Below are 23,757 nucleotides of genomic sequence, written 5' to 3' on the forward strand. Positions count from 1 at the left end.
AGGCCGCCCGCTGGGGAGGCCGGGAATGTGGTCTCCGCGCGTCCAGCTCCTGGGCTCAGGGGTGGCTGGGCAGGGCTGAGATGGCCTGAGTATCAGCACAGACAGAATGCCTTTCCCTTATACGTTAAACTTTTGTGCAAAATGAGACTTAAATACGTTCCAGCCACAGCGATCAGGAGATGATGTCAGAGCACCTACTCTGTGCCACCTGAGGGCTTGGGACTCAGCAATGGGCAAGCCGCGTGTGCTCCCTGACGGCGGGGTGTGTGTGGGCCCTGGCCGGGAAGAAAGTGGACACGAGAATGTGCAAGGAGAGGGTGGGGAGTTAGTGTTTCGCGGGGACAGAGTTTCTGTTTGGGAGGATGGAAAAGCTCTGGAGACGGAACGTGGTGACGATGGTACCACCGTGTGAACGATGCCAATGTCACTGAGCTGTCTGCTGGAGAGAGTGACTAACATAGTAAACTTCACACTCTGTATATTTGCCACAACTTACAGAATAATGCAGATGGATGTTTCTGGAAAGTGTTAATAACTGCTTTTACGACAGTCAAAGGGCACCCTGGTGTCAGGACCTATTTAGACCGTGGGATCTCAGGAACAGCCGAGTTAGAAGGTGGTCTTGGAGCTGAGCGAAGAAGGAAGCGGCCCCGAAGCCTCTGGAAAGGGCCCCCCTGGAGCCAGACCGTGGAACGGGAACAGTCTGAGGCCAGGCTGGCAGGAGCGAAGTGACAGAGGGATGGCAGGTGTGAAGCAAAGCCCATCAGGGCCAGTCACGTGGGACCGAGGGCCCAGGGGGACAAGCAGGGAGATCTGTGCGTGCTGGCAGCCCCAGGTGAGACTGCAGGAGGAGGGGATGGGGCAGTGGCAGACGGAATCTCCCTGCCCACCCATTGGCCCTCAGGAGATCCCCCCCTCCAGCTGCCCCTCCACACTCTCTGTGGGGTTCCTTCTGGTCCCCAGCCCAGGTCAGTTCTTTTCTCACTTTACGCAGCCCCTAGGGGGACTCATCCACTCCCAGGACCATGAGTCGCATGTCTGTGCACCTACCCCGAACACCTACCCCAGTGCAGATTTCTCTGCAGAGCTCACCCCATATCCCAACCTCCCGAGCCCCTCCCTCCACCTGCGTGACCCTCAGGAGGCTCAGCTCCAGCGTGAGGCTCAAACTGGCCTCCTCTTCATCTCCCCTAAGCCGGCTCTCCCTCCTGTGTCCTCATCTCCATCCACGGTACCTCCCTCCACACACTTGCCCGAGCTGAAAACTTAGGTGTGTTCTCCTTATTTCTCCGTCTCTTTCCTCCTCACCAAACCCGCTGAACTCCGACAATGAAATGTCATGGACACCCGCCCTCTCCTCTCCATGACCTCTGCCCCAGTCCAGGTCACCAGGTTCTCTCACCTGGGTGAGCCCCGTGGCCTCCAAATCAGTCTCTGGCCTGCCCCCTCCAGGCCTCATTGCAGTCAGAGGGAGAGAGCCAGGGCTTCCAGGCCAAGGGAGTGTGAGGGTGCAGCAGACATCTGGGGACTTGGAAGCAGGCCGGGGTGGCTGGCCCCGGGCCGTGTGGAGGTCAGGTCAGCAGGGTGAGCTCATGGGAGGGGGGCGTGAACGCCAGACTCAGGAGCAGGGGCAGGAGAGGCCCTGAGGTGTTTCAAGCAGGGACACGATGCCGCACGCTTGCGTGTACGTCCATCCCCGTTATCCGTAAGGTCTTCAAGAATACACCTTTCTGGTTTAAGGAAGCACAAAAGTAGTGAAGAGCCCTTCTGTTTCCGCAGCAGTTTCGCATGCTGTGCCTAATTTGGAACCTCTACCCAGAGAGAGGATTGCCTCCAGTTTCAAGGTGAGGAGGGTGACTCGCCCAAGGTCACTGAGCAAAGCCGCATCTCCGTCAGACTCATATCCTGTGGCTTCTCCTCTGCTTATGGCTACTCAGGCCGGAAACCATCGCATGGAGTGATTTTCTCCTAAAACTCTGGGTAGCTGATCTGCGTTTGTGCTGAGTAGCCCAGCGAGATGCGTTCATCCGCAAGAATGAAGCAGCGGGTAGGAGAGTTATTTTTGCTCATCGTGACTCACACCGGCGTGCATAAGACGCGCTGCGCAGATTCTAATTTGAGCCCCGGGGGTGGCTGCTGCTGCCTTTGTTTGTCTCCACTGTCTGCCTCTCCTGGCGTCAAAGCCAAGTTTTCTGTGTCCCCAGCTGGGCACATCTGTCTGGCAAGGAAGAGACCGGGCGATTGGGTTTCAAATAGAAAGGTAATTCCAGATGACACCCATCCCCAGGGGTGGGGAGGGAACCCTTTTAGGGCTCCCCTTGGTAAAGAGAAGATTAAAAGCAAATCCTCTCCTCAATAAAGAGTCTGAATGGAAAGCGGAGATCCGTGGCGCATTCAGCCCGAGCCCTGGCGGAGGTGAGAAGTAGTCTCTGGGCGCTGTTTGCTTTCCTTTTTTAACTCGGAGATTCCACAGCTATGATTTGCATGAGCTTTGCTGCGAGGCAGACTGGCACGTTGGCACCGCCTTTTGGAGGAGATGGGTCAGAAGCCCAGCAGGGGACCAGGGAAGGTGACTTGGCACCTGGTGCGTGCAGGCAGGTCCAAGCAGGAAGCCAGGTGCACGTGATCCGGGCACGCAGGGAGGGTCAGGCCCGTGTTGAAGGGTCCCGTTAGGGCGTCCAGGGTGCCAGGTTCAGGCAGGTCTCCCGACCTGGCCAAGAGGGAGACAGGAGGCCCACGTGGGCATCTCACGCAGTCTTCCCGCCGGAGCGTGCAGCTCACCTTCGGGGAAACTTTCCAGATGGCCTCTCCTCTCCTCCAGTCCCGCCTGGGGGAGGGGCCTCCCTTCTCGGGGTCCCCTGTCCCAGGGCACCGCTCACACCGGTAAATGACTTCCCTTGTCTGCTATTAGCTCTTCCGGGGCAAGGATCCTGTGAGGTTCATCTCCCAGCTGCATGAGTCAGTGAATGGTCTTAAAGAATAGGATGGTGGACAAAGGAGAGGCAGCAAAGATGAAGGGGAAGAGAAAGGCACTCCCCCCGCTGCCCCCCGCCCTCCTCTGCCCCTTCATGTGGTCAGAAATCATCCCCCAAACTCGGGACGGACCTGCAGACGTCTGGAAGCCATGCCTAACAGTCTTGGGGATGGGAGTGGGGGGAATCTGTCTGGACCCTCCCAGGTCTGTTGCATCAGGATCCCCGTGTTGTTGCTACGTTCCGGGCCGAGGCAGTCACATCACTGGCCATGACATGATGCCGATGAGGGACACAGGGAAGAGCTGGGTGTGAACCCACAAGGGCTGTCTGGCCTCAGCTTCCCCATCTGAGAAATGGGGATGGTCGCACCTACTTAGCAGGTGTGCTGTGAGTATTAAGCGCAGGAAGCGATGCACTCCACCCCTCACCTGCCCCTGCCCGTCACCTCTACACTGCCTCAGAGCTGCCCTGCTAGTACTTCCTGCATCTCTCTAACCAGATGCTGGCAGGGCCCTGGGGCTGGCTGCCAGGCTTGGATGGGAAATAACAGAAGGGTTGTTAATTACCACGCATCCGAGCCCTGGCCACTTTGCAGGCTTCCCACCCAGCACATCCCAGCTGAAAGAGCTAAGCCGATCTGGTTTTTTTTGTTTTTGTTTTTGTTTTGCGGTACGCCGGCCTCTCACCGCTGTGGCCTCTCCTGGAGGCATGTGGGATCTTCCCGGACCTGGGCACGAACCCGCGTCCCCTGCATCGGCAGGCAGACTCTCAACCACTGCGCCACCAGGGAAGCCCTTTGTGGGTTTTGTTTTTGCCCCACTGCATGGCATGCAGGATCTTCGTTCCCTGACCGGAGATCAAACCCCTGCCCCCTGTAGTGGAAGCGCAGAGTCTTAACCACCAGACCGCCGGGGGAGTCTGTTATATACTTTGTTTCCTTTAACTCTCAACTCGCTTCTGCCATGGTAATTCCTATCTTCATTTTACAGAGGAAGACGTTGCAGCTCAGAGACGTGAAGTAATTTTCCTAAGGTTGCACAGCTCACAGGAGCAAAGGAGGGCTGAAGCCCAGCTCCATGGGCCTCCAGAGCCTGCACTGCTCCCGTCCAACCAGGCCTCTGCTGTGGGCTACGTGTTCCACGAGCAGCGCGGCCTGGACTCCCGGGGCCATCATGGGCACCCCCATCCTGCAGGACACCATCAGCGTGGCTGAGAGCAGGGCCGGGAGGAGTAAAATCCCGAGAACAGGGCTCTAGTTCACAACTTCGTCTCTTGGTGGGGAGCAGAGGCCAGGTCCACCGGCGTGCTCGGAGTTGCACAGCTAATGGACACAGGGCTGAACTCAGCAGGAGCTGCGGCTGAAAGCAGCTCCCCCGCGGACAAGGGGAGGGCGCTCAGAGCTCACGGGGGGCGATGAGAAAATGCAGACCCTGATCCCGCAGGTCCGGATGGGGCCAAGACACTGTGTTCCTAACAGGCGCCAGGGAGGCTGCTACTCCTGGTCCCAGAATTTATTAACTGAGTGGCTTTGGAAAGAGCCCACTTTATGGGTGTGTGACCTAGGCCATCGCAGGAGGACCTGTGCTTGGTGTGATGCTCCACTGGCACCATCTTGAAATTCCTAGTTCCTTTTGAACAAGGAGCCCCACCTTTGCATTTGTCCTTGGCCTGGCAGATTAAACCCTGGAACTCATGCTTCAGGTGGGCTGGCCATTAGTCCAATGAATCTATCAAATATTTGTCTGCAACTGTGTTGCCTCTGATTTTGAGACACCCAGCCTCAAGGGCCCCCAGAACCTAGCTCGGGCGCCATATGTTTCCCCACAATAGTAAGCAGTGAAAATACACCATTTAAAGTAGTCCGGTTCCCAATTTGGGAGAGCAATCTGCCGGCCTCCTCTCTGCACGATGCTAATTGCTTTGTTTTCTTTGCTCCAATAATCCTTTCCTTGTCAGCACTTTTTCCTTCCCCCGTCTTTCCTGGCTTGTCCCACTCTGAGGCCAAAAATAGCCCACAACCACGGATTGCTGGGCCCCCGGCCAGAATCACTTCCTCAGGTTCTTTTTCCTTCCACCTCAGTTGCCACCACGGGTAGGGCCTTGGCTGTAACTGGGGGCTTTCGTGGAGAGGTGACCCGGTACCTAGAGCCCTCATTCTGTGTGGGAAAACCAACACCCATTTCTTGGACCAGGTCCCGTGCTCCGGCCTGGATGGCAATGATGAGGACCTGGGCCCTGCCAGGCTGCACAGCCTCCCCACCTGGAGGGAAAGGCAGGCTCTCCGAGGGTTCCCTGCGGAGAACCCTAGGAATGTTGGGCTGGAGCAAATGAATGTACAAGATGCTGGGGGAAGGGGCAGAGGAGGCATGAGAAAAACTCTGTTGGAGGATGTGTATCACAGAAGGCTTCCTGGAGGAGGTGACCTTCTAAAGGTGCCTCTGTGGATGAGGAGGCGTTTGATAAGCAGATAAAAGGGGGAAGATGTCCCATCATAAAAACAGGCTAAACTCATGCTGGGGACACTGGCAAAGCAGGGACGCCAAAAATAAATGAGAAACATTCAGTTTTGTTGAAGTTGCCCAGAATTCAGGGCTCAGAAAATTTCAAAGAAACCGTTTTCATTATCACACTTGGATTTTGTGACGCTCTGAGATTTTAAAATCCGATTCTGAATTACCAGTGGTGATGTTGGGGGTGTGTTGATCCTGCTGGGCATTCCAGCCACAGGGGACAAGACACACAAAGGTGGTCAGGATGTGAACGGTCTCAGCTGGGATGCCGCCTGTTTGCCTTTGGTTATGCTGTCCTCTCTGGCTGAAACACCCTCCCCTGGGTCTGGATCAATTTTCCATTCGTTCTTCAAGGCTCGTCTGGGTATCACCTCCTCCAGGAAGCCCTTCCTTTTGTTCTGCACCTGGATGGTATTTTCCCCCTGCTCTGCTCCCGTAAAGCCCTGTGCATACCTAAATCCTTGCTTGACCTTGCAGTTTTAGCAGCTGTGGAAGAATGAATGAATGCACGAACGAATGAGCCTTCATTGCTGTGTGAAGCTTGGAGTGGTGAACAGGAATAAGTGAATGAGATTATTTATGCCTTCTGCTCTCCAGGCTACTTAAATATCCCTAAGGATGTTTTCCTCCCAGAGGAGAAAAACAAACAAACAGTTCTCTTAGAGTCACAAACTGAGCTGGAATTGCTCATGCATGCATGCATGCATGCGTGCATTCCTTCGTGTATCCAGCAGGGCTTGGTTGACCTACAGCTTGGGGTCAGGCCTGTGCAGGCTGCTGGAGAAACCAAAAGATTCCCTACCTCTGAGATCAGGGGGCACAGTCTAGTGGGGGAGGTAAATAAGCAAATAGTTGTATTGTAAAAACATTGTGGAAAATGCATCACGAGCAGAGTGCTTTAATGAGCTTCCCTGGCCAGACGGCCCGGATGGAGCCGGGCGTGAGAGCTGCTGCCCTGGGGTGGGGCGCAGAGCCAGGCCAAGAGTGCCCAGTGGATACTGAATGAACCGTGCTGTATCCGGGAAAGATGTGGAAGGAGTCTTGGTGATTTATTTCATTTTTCCTGATTATCCAGGGAAGCCAGGTGCTGTGCAGAACATTTAGGAGTTGAAGGACGATGTCAAAGGAGACACAGGACCCCAAAAGACCTCCCAGTAGCCAGAGCTGGACCTATCTGGGCAGCAAAATAAGAAAATATTATTGGCTTCCCTGGTGGCGCAGTGGTTGGGAGTCCGCCTGCCGATGCAGGGGACCCGGGTTCGCGCCCCGGTCCGGGAGGATCCCGCGTGCCGCGGAGCGGCTGGGCCCGTGAGCCATGGCCGCTGAGCCTGCGCTTCCGGAGCCTGTGCTCCGCAGCGGCGGGGGCCACAGCAGTGAGAGGACCGCGTACCGCAAAAAAAAAAAAAAAAAAAAAGAAAAAAGAAAATATTATTGAAATACAACTCAAAGCATAAACTAAATATTTGTGGGTTCATAGTGATATAAATACATGATTGAATAAGTAAATAAATGGGGGAGAAAAGACAAATCTCCCAGGCGGAAGAATTCCATATAATGTATATAGCTACTCCACCCTCCAGGAGGGCCGCCTGCCTCTCCCCTCCCCCCGCCCCCAGGTGTGGGCTGCGCAAGACGACTTCCTCCCAAAGGGACAGGATGGAAGCAGGGAGGAATGGAGTAACGTTACAGGGAGACGCCTGGCCACTGCCACCTGGCCAGCGAGGGCAGCATCGTCAGTGACAGGTCATGTCCACTGCACGTCCACTGCAATGAGGGAGGCACCCCTCATTTTGCTCCTTTCCCCCCCAAAACTCAGAACCACGGCATCAGCACAAGAAAAATATCAAACAGACCCAAATGGGGAGGGTCTACTGCAAAACCGCCAGCCAGTCCTCAAAGCTGCCATGTCATTAACAGCAAAGAAAGCCTGAGAAACTGTCACCACCCGGAAGAGCTGGAGGAGACATGACAACTAATGTCGTCACGTGGGAACCTGGAGCAGGGACAGAAAAAAACGTTGGTGGAAAAACGGGTGAAATGTAGCGTGTAGTTTAGATGAGACCAATGTATCGATGGTTGGGTCCTTAGTGGTGACGGATGTATGATCCTGACGTCAGCTGTTCATGAAAGAAGAAGCGGGGTGTGTGTCACGTGGGAACTCTGTGCTATCTTTGCAACTTTTCTGTAAATCTAAAACTATTCTAAACTAAAAAGTTTATTTAAAAATGTTTAAAAAGTCCTTCTAAACCCACCACTATTAACATCCCCCTGTGTTTCTTTCCATTCTCTTTTTAAAATGAAGATGTAATTGACATACGACATTATCTTAGTTTCAGGCGTGCAACATAATAATTCGATGTTTGTCTTGTGAAATGATCACAATAAGTCCAGTTGACATCTGTCACCATAGTTACAGAATTATTTTTCTTCTGATGAGAACTTTTAAGATCTACTCTCATAGCCACTTTCAAATATGCAGTATAGTTTTATTGATTATACCCACCGTGCCGTACTTATTTATCTTATAACTGGACGTTTGTACCTTTTGATCCCTTTCACCCGTTTTGCCTACCCTCCTCCCCCCACCAGTCTGTTCCCTGTATCTATGAGCTTGGTTTTTTTTTTCCTTTTTCCTTTTAGATTCCATACATAGGTGAGATCACACGGTACTTGCTTTCTCCTTCTGATTTATTTTACTTAGCATAACGTCCTTAACGTCCATCCATGTTGTCACAAATGCCAAGTTTCATTCTTTTTTATGGCAGAATAATCATCCTTCCATTCTTCTTTCTATGCATTTTCCACTGATAAAATTATACTTACCTTTATACACCTACCATTGACAAAATTATGATATACTTCCTTACAATTTTGTCAGTGTGAAATGTACAGAAATTAGACTCGCTTATAATTTTGTGCCCTGCTTTTTAAATGTCACGTGTGCATGAGCTCTCTTGTCACTAAACATTCTCTGTAAACATCTGTACACGCTCTCTGGCTCCCCTGACCATTCTCCCCCGCCCCATGTTTCCCGCATGTAAATCACACCATGAGGAACATCTCCGAGCACATCTTTGCAGGAATCAGGCTCCACGACCCGCCGTTTTCTGGGGACAGAAGGCTTTCGTGCTGGAGGAGATGAATGACCGCCCCTGGGGAGCTCATTAGGTTTCCCTGGAAAGAAAGAACACACTGGGTTATCATTTGTTCACACGAGACAGGAGTTTTGTGCAGTTCATTGATTGGTGCTCTCTGTGTTTAATTGTCTTCTAGAGCAATGTGGGAGGTTGAGGAAGGCCATCCTGGGGGGGCATCTCATTGCCCCACGCCCTCCCGGGGAAAGCCACCCATTTTGTGGACAAGGAAACTGAGGCACAGAGGGTGTTTGGTCACAGAGACATGGATTTGAACTGGGTTATCTGGAGACGGAGTGTGTGCCCCCAGCCCCCTACTCCACCAGCACACATGGTTCATTCACTCATCCCCTCATTCCCTCATTCATTCATCTGACTGCTGGAGTGCCCAGGCCCTGCAGGGGTGGGCTGGGGAGGGGGTCAGTAGTGACCTCCACAGACATGGCCCCTGGCCCAACAGGGCCTCAGTCCCTGGTGAGGAGGCCGCTTCCATGAAATGGGGTGAACGTGTGATGGGCAAGTCCTGGGTCCCCAGCAGCCTTGTGGCAGGAGCTCAGCCCAACCTGGGTTGAGGAAGGCCCACCCCAGGGTGGGGCTGTGGCCTATGCTGAGCATGGCCAGGGTGCAGGTGGAGGCTGGGAGGGAGGCCGGTCCAGGAAGGGCCTGGGGACCCTGATAGGGGGATTGGTGTCTCCTTGGGGCTCCCAGGAACCATGAAGTTTCTACAAGGCCCATGTGTAGGAGACCCCCTGGCTTCCTGTGTGGGGAACGGACCTTCTGATGATGCTGGAGGTGGGAGTCGGGGCCACAGCGCTGGAGGGTGAACCACGCGGCTCGCGGCCCCTCCACCCCGCGTGCTGGTGCTCCTGGCACTGTCGCAGCCCACCCGGCCGGTCGACCTTCTCTGGCACCAGGGACACAGGAGCTCTCCCGTGTCCCTCCGAGGGGCCCTGTCATTCCACCAAGTGACCGCAGGGCGAGGCAGCCTCCCGGATGGCCCCTGCCTCCTGGGTGTACTCGACAGTAAGCCCTCCCCACTGTAGAGCTGTCGGCCGGGCAGGTCGGTGTGCTGGGGCGGCCGCACCAAAGTACCACAGGTGAGGCTGCGAACCACAGGAATCTGTCGTCTCGGCCCTGGAGGCCGGAAATCCGAAGCCAGGCGTCGGCAGGGCTGCCTCCCTCTCGGGGCTGCGGGGACCCGTTCCAGGCCCCTCCCGGCTTCTGGCAGCTCCAGCAGCCCTTGGCTAGTGGGCGCATCGCCTGATCTCCACGGGGAGGCCTCACGCCCCACCATGTGTTTCAGATCATCCTCGTGAGCTCCGCTCTCAGCGACCGGGACCAGAGCCTCTTCCTTAGCACGGACGAGGGCGCCACCTTCCAGAAGCAGCTCATCCCCTTCTCCGTGGAAACGTTCATCTTCCACCCCCGGGTAGAGGACAAGGTGCTGGCCTACACCCAGGAGGGCAAGGTAAGCAGGCCTGGAGCCTTTCCGTCACGTGGGGCCCGGGACCCCCATCATCCCCTTCTCCCCTGGGCCGTGTGGTTGGACGCCACCAGCAGCTCGAGGCTTTGCAGGAGAACCGAGCGGGGGAGGTGAGCGGCGCACTTGGCACACATGGGCCCGAGAGCCGGTCGATAGATAGTGGGTGATCACGAGGACCCTTCCACTCTGCCCCCCTCTCTCTGCACTCCAGCCACAGGGCCTTCCTCTACTTCCAGAACATTCCACGCACCCTCCCACGCCAGGCCCTCCCCTCAGCCTGGAGGCCTCTTCCACCACCACCATGAGAGTGTGTCGTCCTTCAGACCCCAGAGCAGCGTCCCCTCCTCTGAGGCGCAGAGCAGCAGGGCCCCAGGAACACAGGGCACCTTCACAGGGCGACAGAGGAGAGCGTAATGGGGGGCTCTCTCCAGGGTCAGCGTGGGTGGGCTAGGAGACACCCTGGGGCTGAGGGGGAGCTTGCTGAGGGCCCGTGGAGGAGGCCCTGGCGTAGGAAAGGGCTGTGTCGGTTTCCTGCGGCCACTGTAGGAAATGACCACAGTACAATAGAAACGTATTCTCTCACAGTTTCGGAGACCAAAGGCCCAAAATCAGCTTCGTGGGGTGAACGCCAAGGTGTCTGTGGGCCCCCGCTCCCTCTGGAGGCTCTGGGGGGGATCCCTCCCTTGCCTCTCCCAGTCTCTGGAATTCTGTGGCGTGTGGAGGGGCCACTCGGATCTCCTAAGGCAGCGTCTTCAACCCTTCCAGCTGCATCTTCACGTCGCCGCGCGCGTGTGTGACCCAGGATAATCTTCCCGACTAAACATCTTCACTGAATCACACCCGCACAGTCTTTATTTTCCTCCATCTGGTCCCACGCACAGGTTCCAGGGCTTATGACGTGGATGTTTTGGGGGGGCCTTTTTCAGCCAACCACCTTGCCCAGTAGGAGGCCAGGTCCCCAGAGCCATAAGGAACGGGCAAGGAGGAGGCTGGTCCAGGAGAGGGTCGCTCAGCCCCTAGGAACTGCGGCTGGGCAGTCGGAGAACAGGAGTCACGGTACCCAGCTCTCTCCCCTCCCGCCCTCCGGTCTTCTGCTGGTGCCTCCCGTGGTCTGAGTCCCACCAGAAGCCAGAGAGAAGGAGCCTGTGGATGCCGTCTACACAGGGCAAGCCCCCAGGGTTGGGAAAAGGTAGAGAAGGCAGAGCCGGGTCTGGACTAGATGGAAGCTGTCCAGATCGGGCGCTTCCTCGGCAGCCCCCAGGCCTGCTTGGGACCCACGGTGCCACACTCTCCCGGATTCCAGTGCCTCTCTTTCCCAGGACTGTAATTACGTATTTGTGCCACTAGTTGATTATTGTCTGCGCCGAACACACACACTTGGGGTCAGCTGTTTGAGGGAAAGGGCTATGCCTGGTTTTTTTTCACCATTTTACCTCAAGTACCTGGCTGAAAATATTGGATGGATGGATGGAAGGATGGTGGATGGATGGAAGGATGGTGGATGGATGGTGGATGGATGGAAGGATGGTGGATGGATGGAAGGATGGTAGATGGATGTGTGGATGGATGGAAGGATGGTGGATGGATGGTGGATGGATGGAAGGATGGTGGATGGATGGTGGATGGATGGAAGGATGGTGGATGGATGGAAGGATGGTGGATGGATGGATGGATGGTGGATGGATGGAAGGATGGTGGATGGATGGAAGGATGGTGGATGGACGTGTGGATGGATGGATGGAAGGATGGTGGATGGATGGATGCATGGGGGGATGGGTGGATGAATGGATGAATGAATGAATGAATGAATTTCTACCATCAGGGATCACCCAGGTCAGGGACCTCCACATGGAGGCTCCTGGCTGGCCTGAGCCGTGGCTGTCTACAGGACCTGGCCTCCTCGCTGGTCCTCAGTTTCGTGTATCTGCTTTGACCTGGAATACATCACACCCACTCACACATCACTGGCCAAAGCAAGTCTTGTGCCAAGGTCTGGTCCTTGCAAACCGACTGAATTTCAGGATGTCCCTGAAATCCCCTGGCCTCACAGGCGGCCTCTGCTCTGGGTGCTTTCCTTTGGAGCAGCGTGTGTTCTGGGTATTAATCGTGCTACTTAGCCTTCCATGTATTTAGACTAAAGCACAGTCACAGAGACTTATTTTCCCACAGAGACTGACTGCATTACAATTGCTCTTTAATTCATGGTGCCCTGAAACATTAATGGAGCTGAAATCTCAGTTATTTTCTTTGGGTCTTTTCTGTGACTATGAGGAAAGGAAAAAGAGGGAAGAAAGGTTTCACTGTGGTTGTAAAAGGAATGAGGAATTTGAGGACATTAATAACAGTGACAGCAGGGCTGTTTTTTTAGGCATTATGGTTTCAGCAGGATGGTTGGTCGGACAACACTGACTTTGACGCCAACAGACCTGGTGTGATAGGTAGGCGTCTGCTGCTATAATGCTGAGTAACACACAGCTCCAAACCTCAGTGGCTCACAACAGCAAGCATTCTTTCTTATTCTTGCATCTGCGAGTCAGCGGGGGTCCTGCCGGGCTCGCTTGGGACTGACTAGACAGGCGTGCCTCCTGGCAGGTTTCAGGTCTCTCGCTCTGGAACCAGCGGTTACTTGCAGACATGCCGTTCTCATGATGGAGGGCAGAGGCTCCGAGGGGCAGCCGAAACCCATGAGAACCTCCGTGTGTCCGCTTTGACCTGGAAAACATCACATCCTTTCCCGCTGGGCAAAGCAAGTCATATGCCAAACCCAGAGTCCACAGGCTGGACCTAAATGTCTCGCTCACAAGGACTTGTAGATTTTTACAAAAGCAAACGCTCTCTTCTATTCCCTCCCCTTCCTTTTCCTCCCAGATGCCTACCCCTTCCTCTAGCAAAGACTGTCCTTCCGCCCCTCAGACTGCCCTGTCTCCCTACTTCTAGTTCCCTCCTTTACTGTGTCATTAGAATTTGGGGTGCTCTGAGGCTACCTTATTTGGAGCCTGGACAGCTTCCTTGGGTGAGAGCTGAATGCAGTGGGTTTTTTCTTTCAAGGTTCAGCAAATTGCATCAGGCTCCTGGGATCAAAAGGATGTGAGAGCTGGGCAATCCCTCCCCACGCCAGCTCGCTGGGGACCCCTGGCACGAAACTGACCAGCCTGTTCCCCTCTGCTCAGACCTCAGATCTGCTCACAGGCAGAGCCCGGGGCACTTACCTCTAAAACATCAATAGACCCACTCATGTTTTATTCTGCTTCCCATCGAGAACTTCCTCTGCTTCCCAGCACTGTGAGAAATTGGCCTGAGCCTGAGACTGCCTTCCAGAAACTTAGTAGAGGAGACAAGACACCTTGGATGGCCAATCAGGGAAGCCTTCCTGGAGGAGGGGGGTTGAACAGGGGCTTAGAGAATGAGTCAGGATGTAAGTTTACTTTTTAATACAACTTCAGAACCACAAAGATGATCGCACAAGAAAAGAAAGAAAAATGAACCCCTGCAATCCTCCAGCCCAAATGAAGACGCGTTTGCGTTTATATAGGCTGAAAAGGAGGAGGAGTGCTATCAAGGGGGTGGGTGGGGCGGGCAAGAGCTCTCTTAAGAAGGGCTGAGTCTTGGGCTTCCCTGGTGGCGCAGTGGTTAAGAATCCGCCTGCCAATGCAGGGGACACGGGTTCCAGCCCTGATCCGGGAAGATCCCACATGCCACGGAGCAACTAAGCCCGTGCGCCACAACTACTGAAGCCTGCACGCCTAGAGCCCGTGCTTGGCAGCAGGAGAAGCCACCGCGATGGGAAGCCCGCACAGCACAACCAAGAGTAGCCCCCGCTCGCCACAACTAGAGAAAACCTGTGCGCAGCAACGAAGACCCAAGGCAGCCAAAAGTACAATAAATGTTTAAGAATAGATAAATTAATTTAAAAATAACTTTTAAAAAAAGGGACGAGGAGAGGGTGCCGTCATCATGAGAACAGCTGTGTGCGCAGTGAGAACCTCACAGCTCAGAGTGTGTTCCTTTTTGCTCGGACTGTTGTGTTCGACAAGGCTCAGGGCAGGAAAGAGAACTCACTCTGGGTATTTTAAGCAGAAAAAGGATTTAGCGTGAGGCGTTGGGTGCTCTCTAAACTGTTGGGAGGGCTAGAGGTGCGGCTTCAGGCCAGACTCCCAAGGATCCTCCCAGAAGCCTGTGAAGCTGGGGGATTGGGAGCTCCACTGGGGTCACCAAGGTCAAGAACATGCAGCTGAGGCCGGAGTCCAGGCATCTGAAATCACCACTGCTGCAGCCCACACTGCCTGGGAACGTCCACAAAGACAGATTTGTCCAGCTGCTGCCTCCACCACATCTGCCCCTCCACCCCACAGAGCTGGAAGACGGATTCCGACCACAAGCCCATGAACTTGCTGGCCAGGAAAACAGAGTTACTGTATGAGCCAGCAATCCCACTCCTGGGCATATATCCAGAGAAAACTGTTATTCGAAAGATACATACACCCTCTATGTTCATAGCAGCACTATTCACAATAGCCAAGACATGGAAGCAACTTAAATGTCCATCGACAGATGAATGGATAAAGATGATGTGGTACATATATACAATAGGATGGAATATTACTCAGCCATAAAAAAGAATAAAAGAATGCCATTTGGGCTTCCCTGGTGGCGCAGTGGTTGAGAATCTGCCTGCTAATGCAGGGGACATGGGTTCAAGCCCTGGTCTGGGTAGATCCCACATGCCGTGGAGCAACTAGGCCCGTGAGCCACAACTACTGAGCCTGCGCGACTGGAGCCTGTGCTCCGCAACAAGAGAGGCCGCGATAGTGAGAGGCCCGCGCACCGCGATGAAGAGTGGCCCCCGCTTGCCACAACTAGAGAAAGCCCTTGCACGGAAACGAAGACCCAGCACAGCCAAAAATATATAAATAAACAAATGTGGGGTTTAAAAAAAAAAAAAGAATGCCATTTGTAGCAACATGCATGGACCTGGAGATTATCATACTAAGTGAAGTAAGTCAGACAGAGAAAGACATATACCATGTGGCATCACTTATGTGTGGAATCTAAAAAAAAATAGATACAAATAAACTTATTTACAAAACAGAAACAGAGCCACAGACATAGAAAACAAACCTATGGATATGTTAGGAGGCTGGGATTAACATATACACACTACTGTATATAAAATAGATAAACAACAAGGCCCTACTGTATGGCACAGGGAACTCTACTCGATATTTTGTAATAATATTTTGTAATCTACTCCTTTATAAGGGAAAAGAGTCTGAAAAAGAATATATATATACATATATACATATGCATATATATAAAACTGAATCACTGTGCTGTACACCTGAAACTAACACAACATTGTACGTCAACTGTACTTCAATATAATAAAATAAAATAAATGGCCCAAGGCAGCAGGGAACTGCCTCCATGGTCCCTTCCAAACCTCGCATGCGCGCATCTATCTGACCCAGAATTCTAGCTGCAAGGGAGTCTGAGCAATGTTGGATCTCAGCTTTTCAGCCTTTGCAGTATGCCCAGGTGCCCTACAGCAAGGGAAGGAAGGATGCTGAGTTCCAACCATCATACCCAACCTACCACTGAAAGCCGGGTGGAATTGCAATGCTTCTAATAATTGTGTGAGGCCTAATGGCACACATGTCTGTGAATGGAATGCACCTTCCCTCTGACTTCACCCTCCTCCTTTCCCTTTATTTCTCCCTTGTTCTCACTTCTGATCGTTTTACCTTTACATCAGATCAGAATATCTTCTGATCATTTTATTTTTCTTAGAGGAGTGGTCTAGAGGAAGTTGACCCTTCCCCAGGACATTGCTGTGCGGGTTTTAGCTGCAGTAACTAGGATGTCCCTGATGTGTTTATTTGCCGGTGTTTGTCCTTTATTCAGCAGAAATGTTCTATTTCTGCAGCAGTTGGTTGTGTGTTATGTAATCACCTCCCATGAGAGCAAATTGGAAAGGCTTCATGAAGTTCTGGGGCAGATGTCATAAATGCAAGTGCGTCGGTGGTGATGGCAACGATAACGCCATCCGTTAATCCGGAGGTTACATAATCCTGAGACTGATGGCCTCAGACTCCTTTTTATTCACTTATTGCCTGAGGATATGAGCTGTGCTCTCCCGATTTGCAGATGAGTAAAGTGAGACTGTCCTGAGAGGAAGGAGTCGGCCGGGGGGTGGGAGAGGGGAAGAGGGGTGTTCCAGGCAGAGGGAACCACATGTGCGAAGGCCTAGAGGCAAGAGAGAGAAAAAAGGTGGGTCAGCAAACAGCAGGTGCTCAGCAAACAGCAAGTCGGCCTCCAGGTGCTGGGCCTCAGTCTGTGCAAACGTGAGAAAACAGCAAGAGTTGAGTACAGCAGGAGCCTGGGGCTTGAGGGATTTGGGGAGGGGACACTGGCTCTAAGTAGCCAGGGTTTGGGGAGCCCTGGAGGGGTAGCTGGGGGCAGCGGCTGGCACCGGGTGGAAGACAGACTGAGATGCAGACTCTCAGCCTCTTTGAGTAAGAAAATCTCGCAGCCTGAGTGTTTTCTCCCTGCAGATGAGAGCAGAGGAGAGGAGCTTAACAAAGAAAACTCCCAAGTTTAAGAAAAAGGGACACAACTGTTATGCAATTGTCACCAGGTCACAAAGTGTCAGTCAGACAACTATTCAGAGTGACTCTCTTTCTAGAGGCTCTCGGTGATTTTTATGGGTGGGGACAGCCATCCTGAAGTGGGGCGTCTTCTCACAAGACGCCGAGGTTAGGAGATGACCTGTTCAAGGAGGAATCACTCACGCAGGGGCCGGTCTGCAATCCCGCAGCCGCGGGGACGAGGGAGAGAATGTTTTCCTGAAATTTCTCTCCTAGGCAGCTGGGGAATCTCTAGTTTTCTGGGCTGCTGTTGGCAAGGGGGAAAGGCGATTCGGACAACCCAGAGCGACAATGTGGGCAGGAGCGGGACTGAACAGCATTGCGGGGCCAAGAGGGAGTGTTACACTCACATCTGCAGTCTCCGTCTCGCCCCGGGCAGCTCTGTCTAGGAGGACGGTGGGCACGACGCTCAGTCCGGGGGCGTCAGAGCCCCAGTTCAGCGCATGCCTTGCCTGCCTGAAGTCCTGACACGTGGGACCCACTTGAACCCTCCTGAAGGAGGATGTCACCCATGTTACAGCTGAGAAAAGCCGAGGTTCACCTGGGTGACTCCAGGAAGGGAGGGCAGGGATCTGAGCCCAGGTGTGCCGGCCCCAAGCTTGGGAGACAGGGGCCTGGGTTTCCGTGTTGCCGTTGGGGACTGCCCAGCCATTCTGGAGAGGGAGGAGGAGGCCAGGCCTCCTCCAGCAGGAGAAGGACCACTCCCCATCCCATTAGCCTCCCAAATAGAGCAGACAGAGGGCCACCACGTGAGCAGAGCTGCCACCACCTGCTTAACTCTTCCCTGACTCCCCACGCCTGAGAGGTGAAGTCACAGCTCTGCCCCGTCCTCAGCACCTGGCTGTGCGCCTCACTTTTGCACAGACTGAGGCCCAGCACCTGGAGGCCGACTTGCTGTTTGCTGAGCACCTGCTGTTTGCTGAGCACCTCCCACCCCCCTACCTCCTGCTCCCAGGCCTGTGCTCGGGAACTCCCTCCCCCTGGAAGGGCCTCTGCCCTCCTCTGCCTGCAGACATCCCCACGACCCCGATGAGGCACTGACACCAGGCAACAGGCGGTGTCCAGGGAGGAACAAGGAGCCTGCAGATGGCTCATGGAGGGACCCTAACCCGGGGAGTTGGTCACAAAGGCATCGGAAGGGCAACAGGCGCAGAACAGGATGACGGTTTACCCCCAGAACAGAGGCTGCAGACATCCCCGCCACCCCCGGGCTGGAGCGGAGGGGAGGGGTATGTGGGGGCCAGGATCCCACATGCGCGCGCGTGTGTGTGTACGTGTGTGTATGCACGCTCCAGCCCCATGGGGCCAGGACCCAACGGGCGCCGGCTCCCTGCCTACCACCAGGCTCCAGTGAGGACTGGGGGGTTCAGGGGGCAAGTGAAAGTACGTGTTTGCTCGTGTGTGTGCGTGTGTGTCTGTGGGTGCGTGCACGCGTAGTTGTGTCTCTGTGTTTGTGTGCATGTGTGTAAGCACGTGCATGTCTGTGTCTGGGTGGCACGTGTGCTTGTGCGTCTCCCTGTGTATATATGCTTGAGTGTGTGAGCTTGTGTGTATACGTGTATCTGTGCACATGTGGGCTTCTGTGTGTCTGTCTCCGTGTGTGCATGTCTGTGAGTACACGTATGCATTGTAGGGGTGCTCGCACACGTGTTTCTGTGTGAGCTGTCCCAGGGCCCTGGACACCATCCTCCCTCCTGCTCCCCCAGCGTCTGGCAAGTGTCTGTGCTCAGGGACAATCCTTTGCCTTCGGGTCTGTCGTTTCTCCTCCTGGACCACGAGCTTTGCAGACGCAGGGCCGGGTGTGGCTCAGCCCCGGAGCTCTGGGCCGGGGAGCCTGTGCTGTACTTGGCTTCTCTTGGCCTCCAGGGCGTGGAGACGCATCTGGGGAAGCACCAGGGCTGTGATGGGGAAGCTCACACCTATCACGGCCACCTCTTGCACGTCACACTGGCTCCCAGGGCCTTGGTTTGAGAAATGCAGCTATTGAGGGGCTTCCCTGGAGGCGCAGTGGTTAAGAATCGACCTGCCAATGCAGGAGACACAGGATCGAGCCCTGGTCCGGGAAGATCCCACATGCCGCGGAGCAACTAAGCCCGTGCGCCACAACTACTGAGCCCGCGTGCCACAACTACTGAGCCCACGTGCCTGGAGCCCGTGCTCCACCAAGAGAAGCCACCGCAGTGAGAAGCCCACGCACCTCAACAAAGAGTAGCCCCTGCTCGCGGCAACTAGAGAAAACCCGCGTGCAGCAACGAAGACCCAACGCAGCCAAAAATAAATAAAATAAAATTTATAAATTTATTAAAAAAAAAAGAAAAGAAATGGAGCTATTGAGTCCCAGTGGAGGTTTGTGCAGGATGGAGCGGGTGCTCCAGTGTCGGTACTCCTCCCCCTGCCCTGTCCTGTGGTCCCCAGAGAGCTGTCCCCTCCCTCCCCTTCAGGTCTTGCCCTGTGGCCCCTGCAGGCATTTCCCAAGCCCAGTCTGCTCGTTCAAGGCTCTGTCCCCACCCGAGGTCCCCAGGTCAGAGCCCTAGACGCGGCCTCCCCCTTCCCTCCTCCCAGGACCTGTTCAGCTCTCTAAACAGGTCCCTTCCGGAGCCCTTTCCTCCTCTCCATGAGCCTGCAGCCCAGGGCCGGACCGAGGCCTGGCCTCCCTGGGGCCTCCCTGCCTCTGCCCCACGGCAGCTGGCCTCAGCCCTCCTGAGAGCCTCATCGTGTCCAGCGGCCTGGTGGTCTCAGACAGGGCTGGCTGTGTACTTTACAGGGTTCAGTGCAAAATGAGAAACGTTTAACAACTGGGACAAACCCTTTCTTCCATGGTCTTTTTCCAGCTGTCACGGTGTCTTTATGAACTACTAATATCATACTCCCTGTGCACAGGGACACAGGCAGGGTGGACGCAGACCTCCCAGGCTCCCAGGGCCTCAGGACTCAGCGCAAGGCCACCCAAGCTTGACCCTCCCCAGGCCCAGGCGCCCCCCCACCCCGGGTGGAAGGCGGCAGCGGCCCTGGAGGCGCTGGCAGAGCCACGGGAACCCGGGCTCCGAGCCCCACACCAGCTCATTGCTCCATCCGGCTCTGCTCACAGATCTCGAGTTCAGAGATAAAATTATTAGGTCTTTCGGGCTTCCCTGGTGGCGCGGTGGTTGAGAGTCCGCCTGCCGATGCAGGGGACGCGGGTTCATGCCCCGGTCCGGGAAGATCCCACATGCCGCGGAGCGGCTGGGCCCGTGAGCCATGGCCGCTGAGGCTGCGCGTCCGGAGCCTGTGCTCCACAACGGGAGAGGCCACAACAGTGAGAGGCCCGCGTACCGCAAAAAAAAAAAAAAAAAAAATTAGGTCCTTCAAGTTAGCGACCGCAGAGCATTAAACCCCAAGCACAGGCCCTGGGCTACCGTAGTGGTCAAGGCCCCAACCAGGCTTCAGACGTCTCTGCTGTGTCCTGAACTGACCATCTCACCTTTCCTGCTCCCTCCTCCAGAGCGCCCTCCCTCCGCCCCACATGCATAAAGGACATTCAGGTCCCTCCTGGGTGCCTGCACTCAGACACACCTCCTCCAGGGACCTCTGCCCCTGTCTCTGGGCTCCTACCAGCCAGCCTGGGGTCGAGACTGGCCCTTTATGGAGCCCCCGTGCCTGACCTTCCGCCTCTCGGAGGCTGGTCTGTACCCACCTGGAGCACAGGGCCTGCCCCCAACAGGTCCTCGCCAGGTGGGACAGGACCGGCCAGCCTCCCCCGGGGCAGTCATCACCCAGGGGTGATGCAGCTCTCAGGAGAGGCTCACTCCTCATGTCACGACCGAACTTTTCTCTCTCCTCCTTCTGCCTTAAAGCTCTACGTATCGTCTGACCTGGGGAAGAAGTGGACTCTTCTGCAGGAGCGAGTGACCAAAGACCATGTGTTCTGGTGAGCATGCCCCCGCCAGGACCCAGGGAGCCCCGGCGAGGCCAAGTCAGCCCCCTCGGCCCCCAGCTCAGGTCCCCCACCTTCTCTTCTCCGCCCCAGCCCTGCCCTCCTCATCCCAGGGGGGCCTCCGGGGCATCCTCTCTCCTCTGCTGGGGCAGCGTAGGAAAAGGTTGAGAGCTGGGGCTTGGTGTCGCTCAGGCCACGCGCGCACCCACGAACAAGCTGTGCAGTTTCGCACACATGAATCTCCCTCTCTGGGCCTCCAATTCCCCCATAGTAGGGAGAGGCACTAATGCACATAGAGCTGGCCCAGTGCCCGACACACAGCAGGCCTACCGTCCCCCTCACCACGGAACCCCCTCCCCCCTGCCCCTGCCTCTCCTGTCCTGGTCCCGACTCAGCCCCCCGCTGACGGCCCGGCGGTGCAGCCTTCCCTGCCCCATGCCTTGCTCGGCCTCTGCCGGTCTTGGACCCTCACTCCTGCCCCAGCCGGCGCCCGGGCCCCCTCCGTGTTGGTGTCATCTCTTGGGAGCCACTCAACCATCGATTTGCGTGGAGGTCTAGTTTCACTGCCTCAGCGAGAGGCTCCGGTGCTCAGGAAACGCCTGGATAAGCGAGTGAGGCCCGCGAGGATGAGACATGGACGAGGTCCAGGGCTTCTGCAGAGGGAGCAGAAGCCAAAGGCGGGGCTCAGAGCCCGCGCTGGCGCCCCTGACCCGGCTGCCACCCACCCCCCGCCTAAACTACCTCTGGAGATGCATGCAGTGACACACGTGCTCTTTCCACCAAATTGCGTTTTCCTGAGTGTGAAAATGACACACACTCACGTCCTCTCCTTTCTTATCTCATTTGGGCTGCACACGTAGGGCCAGGCCTCCCAGCCAGGCGCAGCCCTGCGTCCCCAGGACAAACACCGTGGGAAGAGCTTCCCGTCCCGTCCTGTTCCATCTGCGTCTTCATGCTAATCAGGGCCAGGAACTAGTTTGCAGACTCAGGGCCACAGGCTGAAGGGAAGCTTCGGTCTCGCCTCTGGAACAACGGCCTGGGGGTGTACCTTCCGCCGCGGGGTGGGGGGCGGTGAGGGCTCCCTCCACGCGGCCGCCCTCGAGAGGTCCCGGGTCCTTCCTCGGAAACTGGAGCGCGGCATCAATCCCAGGCCCTGTCATTCTTGTCAACTGTTAGCCCGCAGGGGCTCAGTTAGGTGGGGAGGGGGGCCGGGAGATGGGGTTTCTGAGCAGGGCGGCCTGGAAAGTTGGCAGATCAGGATTCGGGGGACTGGCGGGGAGCGGTTCTGCCAGTGTGTCCAGTCCCAGGGAGACCCCTGGGGCCACAGAGAGAAACAGCCCGCAGACACTGAAACCTGAGTTGGTGCTCATTCAGACACGTTGTCATCACGGGCAAATCAAATTATGTCTTCCCTCAGGTTTCTCAAATTGCTGCAAGTCGTCATGCGAGAGGGATAATCACGCCAGACACTTGTCTGCTCGGGGCCCGGGAGTCTCCCTGGGAACGTGGTGACAACACAGGGACGGCGCCTCTTGTAAACAGTGAATAATGCTGTTTTGACAGCACTTCCAAGGCGCGCTCTGTTCTTGAACTGACAGCAGGAATCGCCAAAGCCCCGTGTTGTGTCTGACACTCAGACCCTTAATGTCTTGAGAAGCTTAAACAAATGAGCTCCTTAGACTGGCCTCGTGGGGCCGTGGCCGGAGGTTGGGAGACCTACTACGTTCTGGGCCCACGAATGCCCTGACGTGTCGCCTCCCTGCTAGTCTCTCAACGGCACTGGGACAAAATTATAAGGACCGCCCCGCAGCATCACGTTGTGAACACTGACTGCACCGGGCACCAGACCTCGGGTCCCAGTGCATCCTCTTATGAGATCCACACAGTGGCACCCAACTGTCCTCCCCTTAGGTTACAGAGGGGGAAACGGTGGCCCAGAGGGGCCAGGGCACTTGTCCTAGGTCACGGGCCATGGCTGCCTCTGTCCGTAGCCAGTGACCTTGCCCTTGGCCCCTCTGCCGGCCAGTCTGGCCGCCTGCACTTCCCCAGGCGTTTCCAATTCTTCCTCCGGCCTCAAACCCAACCTCACCCGTAAAGCCTCAGCCTTCCACTTCCATGAGCTCCAGTGCCTGCCCAGGTGTGAGGCAAGTGGCGGTACTTCTGTCCTGAAGGGAGGTGAGGGGGAGACAGAGTTCACCCCACAACAGCCCTGGTGGCGGTGTCTTAGAGGGTTGACCAGAACTGTTTGCATCAGAGCTTCCCTTAGCATCTAAAGGAGTAGCAACCCACTCCCCGTGCTTTGTCGAGCCTGCGTGGCCACAGGTCTTCTCATGTGACTGCTGTTCCTAAACAATAGACCAAGGGCCTTCCCCAAATACTATCTCCGGGGACCTTGACAAACAAGAAGGCCCAGGGCTCAATGCTTGTCCTTTCCCCCGGGGAGCCAGGCTTCATCTGAGGGTGTAAATACAGTTTCACATGGTCTTCAAAACCCGTGACCAAGGGTTTCTGGGGCAGGGACCTCAGGCCCACTGTGTTCCCTGCCTGGCGCAGGGCCTGGTGTGGGCGTGCTGGGAAGTGGCAGGGGAGAGGCTCCGATGGGGAGTGAGAGACAGAGGGAATGAGAGAGTGAGTGAGTGGATGAGTGACAGGCCGAGTGTCATGACCCCATTTACAGATGATGGCTGGTCAAACTAAAATTCCATCTGCCCAGCTGAGGACCAGTCAGTGCTCCTGGTAAAGGGAACAATGTCTCTCTTTATTCAGAAAAGAGAGGAACAGGCAGGAGACCTCCTTCCAAGGAGCTTACAAATGGTTTATTCACAAAACCTACATCAACACTTCACCTTGCGATGAAGAGACTCTATGGAAAGCCAGAGTGATTGACGCTGACACCCATGTTTGAAACATCACAGACTGCACATCCCGCCACGGGGGGCATCGTGGGTTTCCCCTGTCCACCTGGGACCACCTGGCCCCTGGAGGAGGTGAAGCAAACAGGCGCCCTGGTGCCAAGCCCGTTAGGAATCGGGTTGAGAGCTGAGAGAGGCCAGCTCCGGGGGCTGTCAATGGTGGGGACTGAGCAGTCAGTGGCAGGG

At 55.5% G+C, this 23,757-nt stretch overlaps 1 protein-coding gene across 1 annotated transcript in view; it reads left to right on the forward strand.

Annotated features, from left to right (window-relative positions):
• The window catches only part of SORCS2 (sortilin related VPS10 domain containing receptor 2), a gene marked incomplete at both ends in the record, with an annotated part of 482,856 nt that overhangs the window by 383,678 nt on the left and 75,421 nt on the right, over nucleotides 1-23,757 (forward strand). The window contains 2 exons of the mRNA XM_082653831.1: nucleotides 9,923-10,087; nucleotides 20,580-20,653. Coding sequence (XP_082509957.1) covers nucleotides 9,923-10,087; nucleotides 20,580-20,653 — 239 coding nt within the window. The remainder of the gene's footprint in view (nucleotides 1-9,922; nucleotides 10,088-20,579; nucleotides 20,654-23,757) is intronic.

This window comes from Grampus griseus (genome assembly GCF_964374135.1).
Source record: "Grampus griseus genome assembly, chromosome: 4".
NCBI lineage: Eukaryota > Metazoa > Chordata > Mammalia > Artiodactyla > Delphinidae > Grampus > Grampus griseus.